Source organism: Nestor notabilis, unplaced genomic scaffold, assembly GCF_000696875.1.
Source record: "Nestor notabilis isolate BGI_N333 unplaced genomic scaffold, ASM69687v1 scaffold12362, whole genome shotgun sequence".
Lineage (NCBI taxonomy): Eukaryota > Metazoa > Chordata > Aves > Psittaciformes > Psittacidae > Nestor > Nestor notabilis.
Genome location: NW_009917034.1, coordinates 51,529 through 68,476, shown reverse-complemented (window position 1 = coordinate 68,476; position 16,948 = coordinate 51,529). Strand labels below are relative to the sequence as shown.

The 16,948-nt window shown below is 39.8% G+C and overlaps 1 protein-coding gene across 1 annotated transcript; it reads left to right on the top strand.

Annotated features, from left to right (window-relative positions):
* Nucleotides 1–849: 849 nt before the first annotated feature.
* On the top strand, nucleotides 850–13,806 carry LOC104413803 (lateral signaling target protein 2 homolog; the record flags this gene model as incomplete). The annotated part of the gene is made up of 3 exons (XM_010024900.1): nucleotides 850–954; nucleotides 12,127–12,230; nucleotides 13,175–13,806. Coding segments are annotated over 3 exons (341 nt in total), but the record flags the coding sequence as incomplete, so codon positions are not given.
* Nucleotides 13,807–16,948: the final 3,142 nt, after the last annotated feature.

Genomic DNA, 16,948 nt, shown 5'->3' with positions numbered 1-16,948 from the left:
ATTGAAAACTTTTCCTTTTTCTTTCTCCCAGTTTCCTTTAAAACCATTCAGGTTTTTCTGTGAAACACCAAGTTACAAAAATATGGTTAAAGTTAGCAGACAAACCTCTAATCCAGTGAAACTCTGCAGTCGGATAATGCACAACATGCATCACAGTCCTCTATTACTTGTGGTTGAAACTTCCACGTTTTTAGGGTAGCAGGATGCCATGATGTGAAATGAGACTGGAGTTTTCTACTGGCTGAAAAAAATGGGGTTAGGCAGAATAGTTAAAGAGAGCATCAAAGAGCTCCTGAACATCCAAATAAGAGTAATAAAAAAAAAATGGAGCTGTGAAGAGTTATCACTAGGAAATATATGTTAGTCAATAGTACTCGCTTGAAATAATTTTTAATGGATGAACTATTACATTAGAATAAAAAATGGTTTTGACAAAGGTAAGCATAAACAAAATGAGCAAATAAAAGTCAGGGACTGGGGATGAAGTTTTTCTTTGGGATATGTGATGCAGTATGTGTGATTCACCTAGGGAATCTCTAGCTGTGCTCATAATCTAACTTCTTTGTAAAGGGTCCAAGTTAAGAACTGGGAAATAAAATATAGGATGCAGCTAAGATAGAAGTTTAGAAGAGGACTGTATGTCCTGTAATAACAGCATCTTTCTATTGTCATTCCAAAGAAAAATAACGGGGTCTTCTAAATCACTCTGAGCCAGGGTATGGAAAAAGCAAGAAGTCTAAGGAGGTACATACAGACACTACTGTAATCTAATCCAGACATCCTAACATGAATGCTTTAAGTGCAAATTGGAAATATAAGAATTCAAGTACTTCTTGGTTTGTTTTACAGTTAATCAGGGTTTAAGGAATGCAGCACTGGAAGACTGTGCTTTATGTCAAGAAAGTATTTCCTCCTCAGAACTTGCAGCAAAAGCCAGAGATGGGGACTTTGAAGGTACTTTCTTTTTTTCTGAGAAATAAAATGAGACAAGAAATGTGTGTATATATATATGAAAAAAAAAATCATTAAAATGAAAACTCTTTTAATGTTTGGCTCTAGAAAGTGACTATAAAATGTTGACATAGTATGATTTAGAGACGAAGTCAAATGATAAACTCAAGCATATTTCTTTCAGGTTTTTTCTAACAGCCTCATGAAACTCTGATCTACAAATTGTCATATCCACTATGAATTCCTTTGTATCAGTCCAGGAAAGTTCTGTATAGAAAAGGCTTTAATACAGCGTGTGGTATTACATCTGACAAGTTTGAGGGCTGTGTAAGTTGCAAAGCCTTAAGTAAGGTCCTTTCAGCCAAATCTAAAGAGATCTTTTTATCATTTGCTGTATGTGGAAGTGTTATTTTTTTCCCCATTGTAGAAGTACCTTTCATATTTCCTTCACTTTGTGTTTGATCAAAATATTTTGGCTACTATTTTCATATTCTTTACCATATTACTTCAATGAAAAAGTTATAGGTAAGTTTACTGAGGTTACTCCACTTTCACTGGATACATATTAAAAGTGAAGCACACATGTAAGTCTCAAAGTTTTGATTGAGATTCAAGCAATTCCGAGAGCTCAAAGGTTTTGTTTCTCTGGTTTTTAATCTGAGCTGCTGCAGGAGTGCTTAGGAGTCAGTTATGGACTATAGCCCTGGTATGGTAAATGTATAAAAAAATGGAATTAAAATGTATTAGAGCACTTGCAGCTAAAGAATAAGAAAAGAGGAAGTACGTGTATGGGATGGAGCAAACAAGAATGCAATCGACTTGGAACTTCAGGGCTAAGTGGTGGTTTCAGCACACCAGGAGTCCAATTATCAGCGCTATGGTATCTCTGTGGTCAAGTGAGAAATAAAAGAAAGCCATCAACTGTGAAACTGTATCTGAGCTTCCCAGAAATTCAAGGGTGCAGTAATTTCCCTGTGCTTTAAAACTTTAATCTACTGTTGTCTATTTGTCCACATACACTACTGTTCTTGCAGTGAGAAGTTTTGAATGCAGGATAACTGAGTGATAAGCAGTCTCTGCCTGTATGCAGGGGATGGGAGGGTGCCCCACAGAAATGCTGGTTCATGTCATTTGTAATAAAGATCAGAAATCATGGGGCAGGGGAAGGTCTTCAAGATTAGGTTTTAGAGTAATGCTACAAAAGTTATTTTGTGCTTATATAAAACCCATGGTTTGCTTGCTCACCCTTTTTCTGAAGCTGCAGGCTAAAGGATCTCAAGTCGAATCTGTTTTGAACAGCAGGGCTATAATATAATTATATATACTACATAATAGTATAATGCAATGTAGAAATATACTCTCTTGTGGAGGAAGATGATTTGGTGGCAGATAAAGAGCTATTTAGTAGTCATTTTAATTGATTTTTCTATTGTGCCGTGATTCAGAATGTCACAGAAGGTATGTTAAAGAACAAATCTTTAAGCAAAATCCTTACCATGTATAGGCTTTATTGGAAAAGAACACAAGAGATTATTAATTCTCTACCATTTCAGTTCATATTCTTTTGTTTTGGATTGATGCCTGATGCTGCCAGTGAATTTGACTTGCAGAACTTGAAAGCAAGGTGTTCTGAACTGCAGGATGCTGAATAACTTTCTCACAGCGGATGTACATTTTGTCAAGGCAGTCACTTCACTTCCCTGGCATCTTATTCAGCTTTGTGGCATCTTCTGTTGGCATGGGGAAGGTTTTATGTTTGGAGAAGTTCCTATGGCTTAGGATGTTATTTATTGAAATACAGGACAACGGTCTGGGTGCTTAGGTGGTGTTATGGCTGTATAGGAGTTCAGTAAAGGGGAATGTTTAGAGTTACAAGGGCACGTGCAGCACACAGGCAATGTAAATCAGTTACGTCCCTGCCCTAAGCAAATGGTGAAACCCAACCTGCAGTATTAATATCATACGCAGATAACTACACCAAAACCACCCCCTGCCTGCGTTTCATGTATGCCTGCATGATGGATAGCAAGCCTTGTGGGATAACCAAGTCCTTTTTGAATAAGTAGGTATGGATGCCAGAACATGCTTGGCTGCCTTGGCACAATGTTTTCCCATGCTAACATTCTCTAAACAGAGCCAGTTAGTCAGTGCTCCTGCAGGTCCTCTGCTTTTGATGTCCATGCTCGATCACTGGGAATTCCGAATCAATCTACTTGCAGACTTTCACCAGGAGCTTTACTTGGTTTGTGTGTAAGTAGTTATGCTGTAACTACCTCCTTGTACAAATCAGCGCAGCTCTTCTGACCATGTAAACTGACTAGTGTAGTCTGCTTTCACTTAGCCTTCAAATTTGCTGATGGGTAGGAATTTTCTGTATCACAGCAAGACAGAGGGTGCTGGGGACCATGGAGATGAGCTCCACCTTCCAAACCAGAACAAACCACAAAAGGCCTACAAAAAGGGGCATCTGAAGTGAGTCACTTTGAATTTGTGGAAACTGTAGAAACAGCCAGTCTGTCTACTCACCCCCAGTACATTGCAGGCCCCTGTCCCTTCAGGTCATATGTTGTCATGGCTGGCAACACTGTACGGACTTTTCCTACTGAGGTATGCAGTGATAGCTAATGGAATACATGGTTTTGCTGTGCCTAAGGCAGCCAGTATAAGGCATAAACTTATAGCAGTATTTTAACCTCAGCAGCTGCATGTCTTTTCCCCCTTATATCACCTCCCCACCATTTTTGCTGGCCACCGTGGAAGCAAAAGCCTCTGATTTTGGGTGGTGTTTGAATGCAGGTGGAAGATCTCAGGTGGTTAAGGCAAACTTTGCTGCATGAGCATTGTGCCCTATTTCTTGCAACAAGCCTGATGGGTTTGTCCTTCAGTCCAAGTCAAGGCACAGGCCACTAATGGGAGTACACAGTTATCACCATAAAAGGATTCAGCTCAAAGTCTGAGTGTTCCACCAAAATTAATTATATTCTTTTTGGTACATCGTTTCTAGACTTCATGTCACTCAATGATTTCAACTTGAAAGTAAAACCAATTTAAAGCAAACGAGCACATCAGTTGCTCCTCCGTTCTGCCACTGTGGCAGAACAGGAGCACGTATCAAATAGATAAAGTCCAGCAAGCTACCTGCCAGGAAAGCTTTTTCCAATTATCAAATAAATAGCTCTTACCAAAAGTGCTGAATGTTTAGATTGCATACAATAAATGGTAATTAAAAAAAGGCGAGCCCAGCAACCTGAAAAAATAAATTAATAGTTTTAAGATTCTAATGAAGGTTCCAGCCCCTACTCAGATTATGAAGATGAATCACTTGGTTTTGTCAAATTTCTCATTCTTACTGTACATAAAACCCACCAGCTGGTCTGGGTTATGAAACCAATGCAAATGTTTATTATGAGACAAGTGACAGGGGCAAGGGTGTAAGAGTTAAATCCGGTGACCTTCTGAAGGTTGAAGTACAATAAGCTACAGATAAATTGGCATTCCAAAACAAAAGCGTTTTGAAAGTACAGATGAACCTATGGTGTATGTGTTCATCTTTGCTGTCCTAATGCTCTAGGACTTTTTTGAGGAAGCATGTATATTTGTACTTCATAGAGGATAAAAAGTACTATATTTTTACAAGGAGAGAATGTGAAGCAAACACTTTTATATTTTCCTTGAATATAAGATTAATTTATACAATAGTGGATAAATAAATTTTAAGTATAGTAAAATTTCATGCCCTGTTTACATGATGACCAGCAGGGACAAAGTTCTGTGTATAAATTCGAAGCAAATTGTAGTGGCAGCTGCTCAGCAAAAAGCAAGTTGGGCTCCTTGCTGCCAGTGGTGCTTGCACTGAATTGCAGTAACAGCAGCAGGGGCTTATGTCCTGGGAGCTTTTGTGGTATTGCCATTATCCCTGTGTCCTGATGAGCTATGAGCCAGGAAGGAGAGTAGGTTACTTGGAAGTTCCTGAGCTCCAGCGTGGGAAAACCACTGTTGGATGAGCAGCTGACCAAGAAGCTTGCATGGGGCTGAGAGTGGGCAGCATGGGTCACACATGGATTAAAGGAAACCTCCGCGTTTGAAAATGTGAGATAATTACTCTTAGTTAACCTCGTATAACTGTATCCCTGCCTGAACACAGCTGTGTAACTTTTAATATGTATTACAGCTTTAAAATAAAGCGAATGTCAGAGGACTACAAATTTTATGTCTTTCTGCCATTTATGTGCCTGGGATCATGTCTCTATCCCTAGCACAAAACTTCCTTTGCATTTGCCAACAGGTTCATGTATATATGCACAGATATACACAGAGTAGCTTTTTTTTTTTGGTCTTGATAAGGGTTTTTATGTATTCGTTTCTTTATCAATTTGTAAACATGATCAAGTGCAAGTTCCTGCTCACTATATTTGGGAGCATTATGTTTATCCTTGTGAGCTTGATGATTTTCAGTAGTGAAATTTGGCAAATTGGGGTGCTGACCATACATGTATTTTAGGGTAATTTATTACTTGGGAAGATTCATCTGTTGCAATTGAGGAAGGTGAATGTTTTTAATGGTCAATGTCATGAAGTTACAGATTGGCTAAGAAAGTGATTTACACTTCTTGTCTAAGAATAAGCATCTAGAAATCAGAAGATTTTCTCAAAGAAAAACAGAAAGCATTATGAAGCTGTTGGTGCTCTGTGAAAATACTTGCTGTAGCACCTTGGCTCTCTCTGCAGCCATACATTCATCTTCACTCCTTATCCCTCTAGCATCCATACAGAACTGCCTTGCTACCACCTAGTTATAACTCCAGCCATAATGGATTTGCTGTGGCTGCCAGTACAAATATCTGTTTGTGCCAAATGGTGTTAGGATCTGTCTGCTGCACAACAGCATGCTCTTTCTCCTTGATCCCATTCCATCTCACCCACTTTAGTCTAGTCACAAGTAATCTCTGCTCTCCAGTCAGCAGCACAAGCATAATTCAGTAATTTACATTCCCAAGGCTCAAGCTCTTGTTGCAATAAGAAGTCAAAGGGTCAAGAAAACCCACCCCTGCTACTGTATGTGCAGAATCTAATCACGGTGGCTCTAGAATTAGCTGTCAACTCTAGCTGAAGACTTCAGGGTTTTTTTTCTTCCTCTACACACTGATGGCTGATCTATTATTTATAATGATGACCAGCGGCACCTCCTCAATGAAAGAAGTTAAATTGTTGTACAGTTCAATGGCCAAACATATTCTGTCCACGTAAGTTTTTACTTTTTCCTTATACAGCAGCTTTGCTCACTGTGCAAGAAAAGAATCCAGCATCAAGTTCTCCATACTGAGGCAATGTTTTACAATCAACTGGACATCTTGAGTCATGCATGTAAACTTACCAAATTTTGATCAGGTTTTAGGTTGTATTGCAATAATTTGATCTGACTTACTCTTTAAGAACTTTCTCAGAGCCTTTTACCTTTTCAGACATTACCCGTCTTTGTCAGCACTGTGTGGAACTTGTTGAGGTTTCATTGCAGGAGGAGAAAACATCCCATAAGTACTGTAAAGTACAGGTTTATTCAGCTCCACAGTGACATAACTGGGATTTTGATTAGGTTTGAATTATTCTGTCCTGCAAATATGTGTATTGAGTGTTCTTCTGGTATATAGAATGTAGGTCTACATTATTAACTTGCTTCTAGTTTACAATGGTTTGTAGCTCTTACAGAGGAAGACCCCTAGTAATGTTTGTATGGAAGATCCATATCTCCAATCCGTCTGATTTGAAGTAAAGATTTGAACCATATCCCAGTGGAAGTCAGTGTTTACTATCAGAGTTGTTCAATTTTACATCAGTAATTATTGACGTAATATCAGTAATTATTGATGTAATATCAGTAATTATTGATGTATTATCAGTAATTATCAGTAAGAATGAGCTGCTCATCATGTACCTGTACAGAATTGACGTAGGACACCACCATTCAAGGTTGTATTGAATCAGACTGAGCAGATACTTGAGCTTAAGCCTGCAGAGCTCCATGCTTTGGTGAAACCTTCCTAGATTTGCACAGAAGCTCCGTGCTAAGAGAGCTGTTTGGTAAGAGCTTTACTTGAAGCTATTAAGTCTGCGCCTGTTTTCTTCCTCATCCTTGAAATTTTCATCAAACAGTATTTTTGAAGCAGAAAATTTGTTTTTATTGAAAAATTTCAAGCCAGCTATACTCAACACTGAATCTACTGAGCAAGGGTAGATTATTTGGTACAACTGCCTCCTAGGAATCTTATATAAAAGTCAGATTAACCAGAATGACATGCAGAAAATCGTGTGATAAGGGACAAAAAGGTTCATCTTAGTGTAGCAGTTGAAGTGAGAGGTTAAGTCACATCACCTTAGCTCTCTACTTTATATACTTAAAACTGTGAGAATTCCTGTTTTCATCAGAAGAGCTCCAGCAAGCCCCATCTGACCTTTTTTGCAGCTATGAGGGTAATGCACTTTGACGGCTGTAGCAGTGTAAGTTCCACAGACTGCTGTATAAACAGCCCTCTTCAGGTTAGTTTGGTAAAAACATAATCAAGATTATGATTGAAGTGCTCTAAAATCTAATGCACATTGATGCAGGAGGAACTTCTTGCATTAGGAATATTGATAAAAACAAAAGATGCAGAAAGGGTCTTTTCTGTGAATTGTCAGGCCACAATGCACAAGCTTAGGGTTTTATAGCTGCTCTTCATCAGCTGTCAGTGGTGTACATGTTTTCCGATTAGTTTTGTGCCAAAGTCTAGATTTGCTACATTAAATTTTCTGCAAGTTCCAACAACTGTGGAGATTGTTTCCTCCTCACCCGAGTTTCTTGTCTCTCAGCATCACTGAATGAACTTACAGTTTCTGGTCTAATGTTGTTTCAGTCAACACTGTTGATGGACCTGGGTCCAGGCGCTCTTCCTTTTGTGTTCTGGGCACTGAGATGTTCTCCTTGGTTTTCTTAGCATTAGATGGAACAGCAATAGGTCTGTTGCACATACTTAAGCAACACTGATTCACATGTGCTTTTTAACAGTTTGCAGTGTCCGTGATTTTTTTTTTTTTTAATCATGATTATGGGTGTTTTAAGGCTCCAGCATCTTGGATTTATGTGAGATTTTTAACTTTTTTAAGAGAACTTTTTTAGCTAATGAGGTTGCCTAGACATGTAAGGGTGAATTGTAAAAACCACCGCATAAAACGAATAAAAAAGACCGTAAAATTTCATGCTTTATGAGAGATCATAATTGCAAAATTTTTTAATAGTTAAGAGTTTGGAATACTGTTTCTCCTTTTTAAATGTGTTTTTTAGCCTTTGCCCTATTTAATTTTTATCTTGTGCCTTTTTCTTTCTCTAAACTTGTTTCTTATTCATTTAAAGACTTGTTTCTTTTCCTTTCTTTGCCTTTTTTTCATTTACATGCTTTTAATGTTTCTTTCTAAAATTTATTTCTGCAGTCTTTGTCTCGTTAATCCCTTCCCTCCCTCCCCCTCCTCTTTGATGTTTGTGCAGTGGTCTTCATCCATTTCCCAGCAGACTTCTCTTAACTCTCATTGCATGATAAAGCAGTGGGCCAATTAGCCCACAAACAAGGTTTTCCCTCCATTCCTTGTACAAATCCCTGAAGCACAGGGAGATAGTGCTCTGGCGACTGGATGTTTCCACTTGCTGCTGCATGCAGAGCTAATGGAGCTACATAGCCCAGAGAAGGACTATAACATAAAAAGCCTGCGGGTGCAGTGCTGCTGCCCTGCTTCTAGCATGTCTTCAGGCTCATGCTAAGGGTTTAATTTGTAACTTGCTCTGCTCCTTGTATTGAAGCTTTATCCCCTCATGAGACTGCTCTTCAGAGAGTATTTCAAAAACCTGTTCTATAAAAAGCCTGATGACTCAATTGTTAATATATGTTAAGTCAGAAGGGCTGCTCCCAAGGTTGAGCAAGATGAAGCTTGTGAAGGGGACCAAAGGGTGGGATTCTATTGCCACTGGGGCTCGCATGGGTGCAGAGAGGCTGAGTCATTTGGAGCTTCATCTGCCCTGCCAATGCAAGCACTGTGGCTCCAGCCAGGATAGCATTTAATTAACCAAGTGCATACTCTCAAATTGAAGTCTCTGTGTTTGTATTCAGTGTAAGGACATTTTCAGTCATGACTGGAAGCAAAGGCACAGGGCTAATGGCCCAAAGTTTCTTATTTTGAATGTTATTTCAAGGCTGCACCATTGTATGATTTTTGGGCGAGATGTTTCTCTCCTGATTTCTCCCCACATGCTTAGTGACTGTAGCTGGGTGACGAGGAGTAAAGCAATTAACGTTTGTACAGCGTTTTGAATGTTAAAAGCTGTTATATAACTAAGTGTTACTATTTGGGGGTGTGCTGCAGTGCAGCAGATCTTGGTGACAGCAATTGGGATGCTAGGAGGGCACTAAAACCCAGAACTGACGGGGCATGGGGCTGGTTGTCTAGCCCTGTTGGAGGGCCTTATGTTGTTGACTCACTGGGGCAACATGTGCTCTTTAGCTCACTCCTCTGATGTATTCATCTAGTGAATCAGCCAACATGACACCAATGTGGAGGTGGAAACATTCTGTAGAGAGGGTTATACTGGTTTTAGACACTAAACACCATCAAGTTGTGATTTTTTATTTTTTTTAAATGCAATTATAAATACAGTTTGCAGATTAATTCATCTGGCAGTCAAGTAATTCTGTAACCATGAACTATGTATTATAGGATTATTATGGGTTTATAAGGTTGTTATTTATCAAGATAAATTTGCTGTTTCTCATGGTGGGGGGGGTGCAGTTTTTATTTAGCATTTGAGATAAATCCATACAAGGTCAATTAAACAAGTTTTTTCAACATTGCATGTCAAGGGCAATAACAGAAGAAATAATAAAACCCGAATGGTAATACCTGAGAAGAGAGATGTTTTCTGTTGCATTGCAGAACCTTTGTGGTGGGGTTGTGTTAGTTTATGATGTGTCTGGACTAATCAGGATCTAAGAGGAGTGATTAAGGTACTGGCTGCTGCAGAAGCTGCAGTTCATATTGGTGTGTTGCACAGGGCCTGTGTTTTGTGGCTTTTCTGTGAATATTAAAATCAGGAACTAGGTGAACATGGTAGCCTACTTGACAATGCAGTTGATAAAGCATTAGTAGCAAAGTAAGCATCTAACCAAACCTGCTTCCATCAGCTCTGTGTTCATCTGGGAGGGAGACCCAATAGCATAGAGTTTGAATAACTTCCTGGATTTTGCTGTCTTTAAAGTTAGTGAGTATCAATGGGATAGTTAAATCCCTGAAAAACAATCATGGCTAAGTAGTCTAACAGCAAGTTTTAAACAGGAATATCCTTATTGCCTCAGTTACTGTGTTTGGATTATATGTGATAACCCAAGGAATTTCCTGGATGGAGAACATGGGGATGCTTCAAGGTCATCAGATTTGCCATGGTTTCAGATCAGATTCCTGTGAATCAGGAAAGCTTTCAAAATCAACATCCAAAACCAGTATTAGGAATAAGTTTCACTTACTATATACTAGCTAGGGAGGTTGCAGAGAAAAGGTAAGACTTGGAAAAGAAAACATCTTGGATTCATTGCTCTTTCTGCTTTGACTTAATCTGGCAGTCCTGCGCCTCCCTGCTGCTGAAGGGAGCCTGCCTTTGAAGTAGGAATTTGTAGCCTTGTGTCCCCACAGAACCTTTTCTAGTGGACTCCTCCCAGGGATGAGGTAAAGGCTGCTCTGTGCAATCTCTGAGGTTTTTTTTCACCACATCAGTTATCTCTTTGCACACAGACTGTGGTTTTGGTTGCTGTCCCTGTAGTTGTGATCTTTATCAGACCAGTTTGTTCATCAAGTGAAAGACTGCTTCTTTGAACTAGTTTAGCTTCCAAAATAGTTCAGAGGAGCCTGTGAAAGCTGAGTCAAGATTCAAAGTTCTCTTTGTTTTTATTAATCTGCTTTTTGAACATTTTCTCAATTGAATGCTGTATCTTTTTTACTTTTAATTTGACAAACGTTGCAATATGACAAACACATGAAAACTGGTTGTGGTTATGTTTGAACGATGTAGTGGATTTTTCATTTAATTATCTTTTCTCTGCCTGTAGCTGTAGCCCTATTGACCTCTGCATTAACTGCACCATATATTTTGTTGCTTGATAATATGCTCCCTGAGGCAGGGATTTTGCTTGTCAGATTTATAAATCAGCAATTGCATGGGTTGCATACTGTAAATAACGCTCAGAAGATGCATATAGGGAACTTGAGTAAATAACATCCAGCAGTTCATGTTTGCTGTGTCCTTGGATTCCTTCTAGATAAAACTTGCTTTGCCCTTCATCAGATTTTTAACAACTTGATTAAGCAATCGGCTACGTCATTTCTACAGTTGTAATTTTAGACTCTCTGAGGTCATGTCAGCCTGTCACTAGCAGAAGCATCTCAGCAGAAGTGAGCCTAATACCTTCTGCTTTGCCAAAGCCAAATCATTTCCCTGCTTGGCTTTAATGAGAGGTTAGAGAGCTCACAGCAGAAATAACTGAAACATGCTGTTTAGTATAGTAGTAGAATTCTTTGTCTAGTCTCATACACTTGATTCTGTGGTTTTGCTATAGTTACTGGTGACTTCCAGTAAGCATCCTAACAGTTTAGCAGACAGTAATCAGGCTTTAAGCTTATTATATGCAGAGTTGCTTGCCTAATTGCAGAAAAGCAGTCAGCCTTTCTGTAGGGAGGACTGAAGAGGCTGGGAATGATCTCAGCTCTAAGCTTGTTTTGATGGCTGGGTGCATTGACAAAAACACCTGTGATCCAGCTCTGCTTTAATAGTCTCTCATCTTCATACTTCATTTTGCTTATCTCCTTTTCCCTGCCACTTTCATTTGAATAGGATATACTTCATTTTGACTCCAAAGCTGCTGTGTGCTGTTTCAGTGCCTGCTGTGCTTGGCCCAAAGGTGAGAGCCTGGCAGAAAAGGGGGAGTTGAGCCCTCCTGGGTATCCTGATCTCACGTAGCTGTTCACAAAGCACCTTGAGAAACTCAAATGAAAGCAGCTGCTGTTATGTTTTATTCTCCTTACTCCCTTGAGGATTTGGTAATCGCATGTTTGGTTTTACTCCCTTTTGATTTATGTTCCCTTTTGCTGCTGTGTTTTTGACAGATCCTCCTGACTGGGTTCCAGATGAAGTCTGCAGCTACTGCACTGCGTGCAAGGCTCCTTTCACAGTCATTCGCAGGAAGCACCACTGTCGGAGCTGTGGCAAGGTAATGACTCAGTCAAACAAGTGAGAAACTGTCTGCCAAAGAGAACAGCAAATTCATGTGTACAACAAAGTCAGCTGCACAGAAAAATGCGTGCACTTGCACAGGGTTCTCGAGTCACAAGTGGTTTTGTATGCCTTGGCTGTCAACTGTTCAGCTTATGTTTAGAAAGTGGGGGGGAGGTTTTGACTTTTGTACAGCAATAAGCATTCGTCTGCTAAAAATCAGAACTCCTGTTGAGACCTTAGAACAAACACCCCAAATCCAAAGGCACTCTGAGCCACTGCTGTAATCTTTCATGAGCTGCAGCAGCCTCCGCTGCGAGGGGTGGTACATAGCTCAGGTGCAGGGATGGTGTGTCCCTTTGCTTTCTTCTTAAACCTTTGCAGGCTGACTGCGGTGTGTAGGGCTGCTACTTTGTGAGTTTGTGGGGGAGGAAGAGGGAACGAGGAAGAAAAAAGCAGTCATGTGCCTCTGGAAGCCAGATATCTGCAGTCTCATTTCACTTGCTGGCAGGCATACAACTTAAAAATGAAGAGGGTGGAGAAGCTGGTTTTGTTAACTTTGGAGTGGGCTTGGGGGAGTAGGAACTTTGGACATTACACACACATCACAAATATTTTACTAGTCTGTCTTTAAAACCAAGGGAGAGAAATGCTTCTTTTCATCTCTGGTGGAGCTGCCTTCCCCTGCAACCCGCAGAGTTAGGCAGGCCTGCTTTGGCTAGTGGCAGTACTTGAGCACCTGTGTCAGAGAGGCTAAGCACAGATTAATTGGTCATTGGGCTATGAGTTGTCTGCAGGGGGCTTTCATCTGCTATGCTGAGGAGGGTGGTGTTGTCAATACACAAAAGCCCATTAAGATCTTCCTTCCCCTCTTTTGAAATCAATTTTGTCCCATTCAGCCTTTAAAAGGAACTAAGGTGAAATCTCCCTCTTGTTTTTCAGATCTTCTGTTCCCGCTGTTCCTCCCACTCTGCTCCATTACCTCGTTATGGTCAGATGAAGCCTGTCCGTGTTTGCACTCACTGTTACGTGTTCCATGTCACTCCTTTCTATAGTGACAAAGCTGGTATCTGACATATTAAACCACTGGTGTGTCATGGAGTCTTACACGGACTGATATATTTGACCTAAGCCAAGAATTAACTTGAAAGAGGGATCCCATGAGGGCATGTAGGCTTTGACATCCATTATTATAAATTTTGTACAGACAGTTTTTATTGCATTTTACTAAGCTGCTAAAGGGAAGTATGAAGCGACTGTAGCTCTAAGGCTAAAGTACAGTCTTCCATAAATTTATAACATTAATGTTACGATGCCATATGCAGAAAAAATGCACTGTGTGGAAGGAAATAGGGCTCCAAGAATTGAACAAGCATTGCTGCTTATCTTACACGCTAGGAACAGAGTAGCCAGTTAACCAGTCCATCCCAGCAAATCGATCCCAAAGCTTGGACACTTCTGTGCTCACTAGAATACCAGCATGGCTGTGGATTCAGCACTCTCCCTCCTGTTGCGGTTTAACATTCCCATGACTAGATTTTTTGCTACCTGTGCTAGGATTAATTAAAGGAAAACAATTTCAAATCCACATTTGATATTTACAAAAGCAAAATCTTGTGTGAATCACATAGGAAGCACTGAAGGTCCTGAAGCAGTATATTTCTGTTGCCTTTCATGTACTGAGCAGAGCAATAACTCCAAGTTGTCTTCTAAAGTTAAGTTTTACAACTTCCAGTTCCATCTTTTGGACTTCTGGAAGTATACATAGCCTGCATAATTTGTACTAAATCCCATGAATAAAAGTCTGACAGAGAGCTTTGGTTTATGTATCAGTATTTAAAACTTAACAAACTTCAGTTACCAAATATTCAGGTTACCAAATATTAAAATACATATTTTTGAAAGAGTTTAGCAGCAAAATTCAGTAGATGTGACAAAATATTTCTCCTGTACTGAGTTTCTTTTTAAGTCATTTTTAAAAGGCAAATATGTAGTGATACATTCAAAAGGTCCTACAGAATGGTCAGCCAGAGAATGGTACTTCTTGTCCACATTTGGCAGAGTAACTTGTGTAAAATATTGCATATTGTTACTTCACTCATGCTAACAACTCAGAAGACATTTGTATTTATTTGAAGCACCAGGGATTAATTTTCATCTCCACTTGAAGGGGAAAGAAATAAGACTCACATGGATTCATGCTATGATCTTGCACAAACTATTTGCAGTAAGAGCTCCCTGAGCACTGAGGTTTCAAAGGCGTTCGGACATGCTTTGAGTTAGCCACATGAAAAGCAAGACAGTGTGTGCTGTGGTTACAGAGGAAGTGAGATCAAGAGCTCTTTGCTGTATCCCCTTTCCTGACTCGCAGTGGTACACACTGTGTTTCAAAGTGATAAATACAAAAAAGGATGAGGAAGTTGTTCGCAGTATCATGCTCAAGAAGGGTGTTGTCATTCCAAATGATAAAGCAAAACTGGCCAGTGTTGGTTTTTCTTTTTTAATTTATTTTTGTGGGGATATTCCCTTTGTTAAGTGGTTTATTATTCAGTGTTAATGAGCCATATAAGGGTACAACAGTTTGGCACTACTGTCGTTTTGAACCAGATAGAACAGCTTCACTTAGTTTATGTGTAATGCACAAGCCTTATGATGCTGTTTGTAAACAATGTCAGCTACAATGTGTTATCCTCACCTTATTTATATTTTTATTATTATTTCCCTGAAATCCTTCCCACAGAATCCTTGAGTTGAAATGTCAGCATTCACCAGAGTTTGGAAAGGTGTGGGGTTGGGTGATTGGTGGGAGGTGGGTCATGTGGTGCAAGCAATGATACTTATTCAGGCTTAAATCTCAGGCTTCACATTGCAATGATTATTGCAGGTTTATTTTTAGAGAAAAAAAGAAAAAAAAATAAACAACAAATTTAATGCTTCTTTTATAGGATAAAAAAAATTACAACAAACTTCAATTGTGAAATAAATATGCACAAAAAGTTGCTTCTGTGAAAAAGAAATATCTTATTTAATGGACTAAATATTTATTCAAGCTTGTTTTTATTTTGTAAATGCTGTAATTCAGAATCATTTCCATAAATATGATATTTAAAGATCTCAGACACTATAGTTTCTTATGTAAATACAGACTCCTATTTCTCTTACTGAAAAGCACAACGACTATATCAATACTAATATACATTTGCCTCAAGGAAGACTTTCATCTTGTAATCTCTTCAGGTAATTAAAGTGTCAGGACTTTCTACTTCCACGTGCTGGATTGCTCTTTCATTTCGGGGTCTGTTTGCATGGAGTGACAGCTGCCATCCTGTCATACAAACTGGCCTTAAGTCCTTCTCACTTTGCAAAGTAACATGAAAGAAATGAGTTTAAATTTGAAAAGGAAGTCACCCGTACGCAGAAGGGATGGTAAATCAGAGCTGGAGCTTAACATTGCCTCGTGCTCTCTCTTGCCACTGGCTGAAAATCTCCCTTCCCAAACTATCTTGTATCAGTGGCCACTTCACACGTGAGGCATATTTGATCTGCCTGCATCGCATCTGCATAATCTTTTCCGTGGGGAATATAAATCTGCAGTGAAAGTAGCTGCATGGTTATTCTTATGAAGCATAAATGCCCATTGCTGGTTTGTTCTGCTCCTTGTGTGAGATACAACTGTTGCAGGTTTTATAATTGATTTTATTTTCCAGAGGACTTAATGCATGGCTTTGGGATGCCATTTCACTGAAGAAAAACCATGTTTACAGCTCTGTGAGGTTAGACTCTCAGCTTCAGTGGTGCAGCAACAGGAAAATACTATGGGAAATCTGAATGCAAGTTTAAGATTGCATTTGAATTAACATACTTTCTATTTCTGGGCAAATACTGCTGCCTTAAGGTGTGTATAAATAAATGAACAATAGAAATTCATCCCAGAGGGACTTTTTAAATGAAATTTGTATCACTTCAGAGTTGGGGAAGGAGGGTGTTTCTTTTCTCCAAACTACACTAGGGTCTTCCACAGTAGTTGTCCTGTTGGGGATATGACAACAGGAGCAATATGGATAATAAGGTAAGATCAACATTGCCAAAGGTGGCAGTAATTCACCTGATGTTGGACTCTCCTGTGTGACCCCTCTGAATCAAGGCTGTGTTCAGGAAGAAACAAAATCACAGTAACTTTGAAGTGATCCTTTCTAGATCTGTACAAGTCACACAGAATTTCCTGCTCTCTCCAGGTTTGTAAAGGCAAGTGGGATATATGAGCTCCCTCTGCAATAAAAGGAACTCCAATTAAAGCATCCCCTCTGCTTCCAGACTATACCACTGTGCAGAAAACTCATAGCAGCTCTGTCAGTAGGAACCTGGAAGGAAGCAATGGGTGAGGAAAATGACCATTGTGTTGCCTAACCTGGGAGGAAGGAGGAAAATGGGGTTTTGTGTGTGGTTGTGCCTGTGCAGTGGGGGATATGAAAGGTTGACCTGTGGAAGTGGGAGACCTGACTGTAGGAAAGCTTCAGATACAGCCCCATCTCAATCCTTCTGGGCACTAGGGGAAACCACCAGTCTCCAGCTGAACTCCTGTTTTTCATGCAACGTCAGAGCTGCTGGGGCTGCATCCTCAAGTTTCTGTGGCAACCCTTGATAGCATCACTCCAGCAGTGCCAAGACTGCAGCAGTCCAGCCCTGCACAAGCAGGGATGCAGGGCTCTGCTTTCT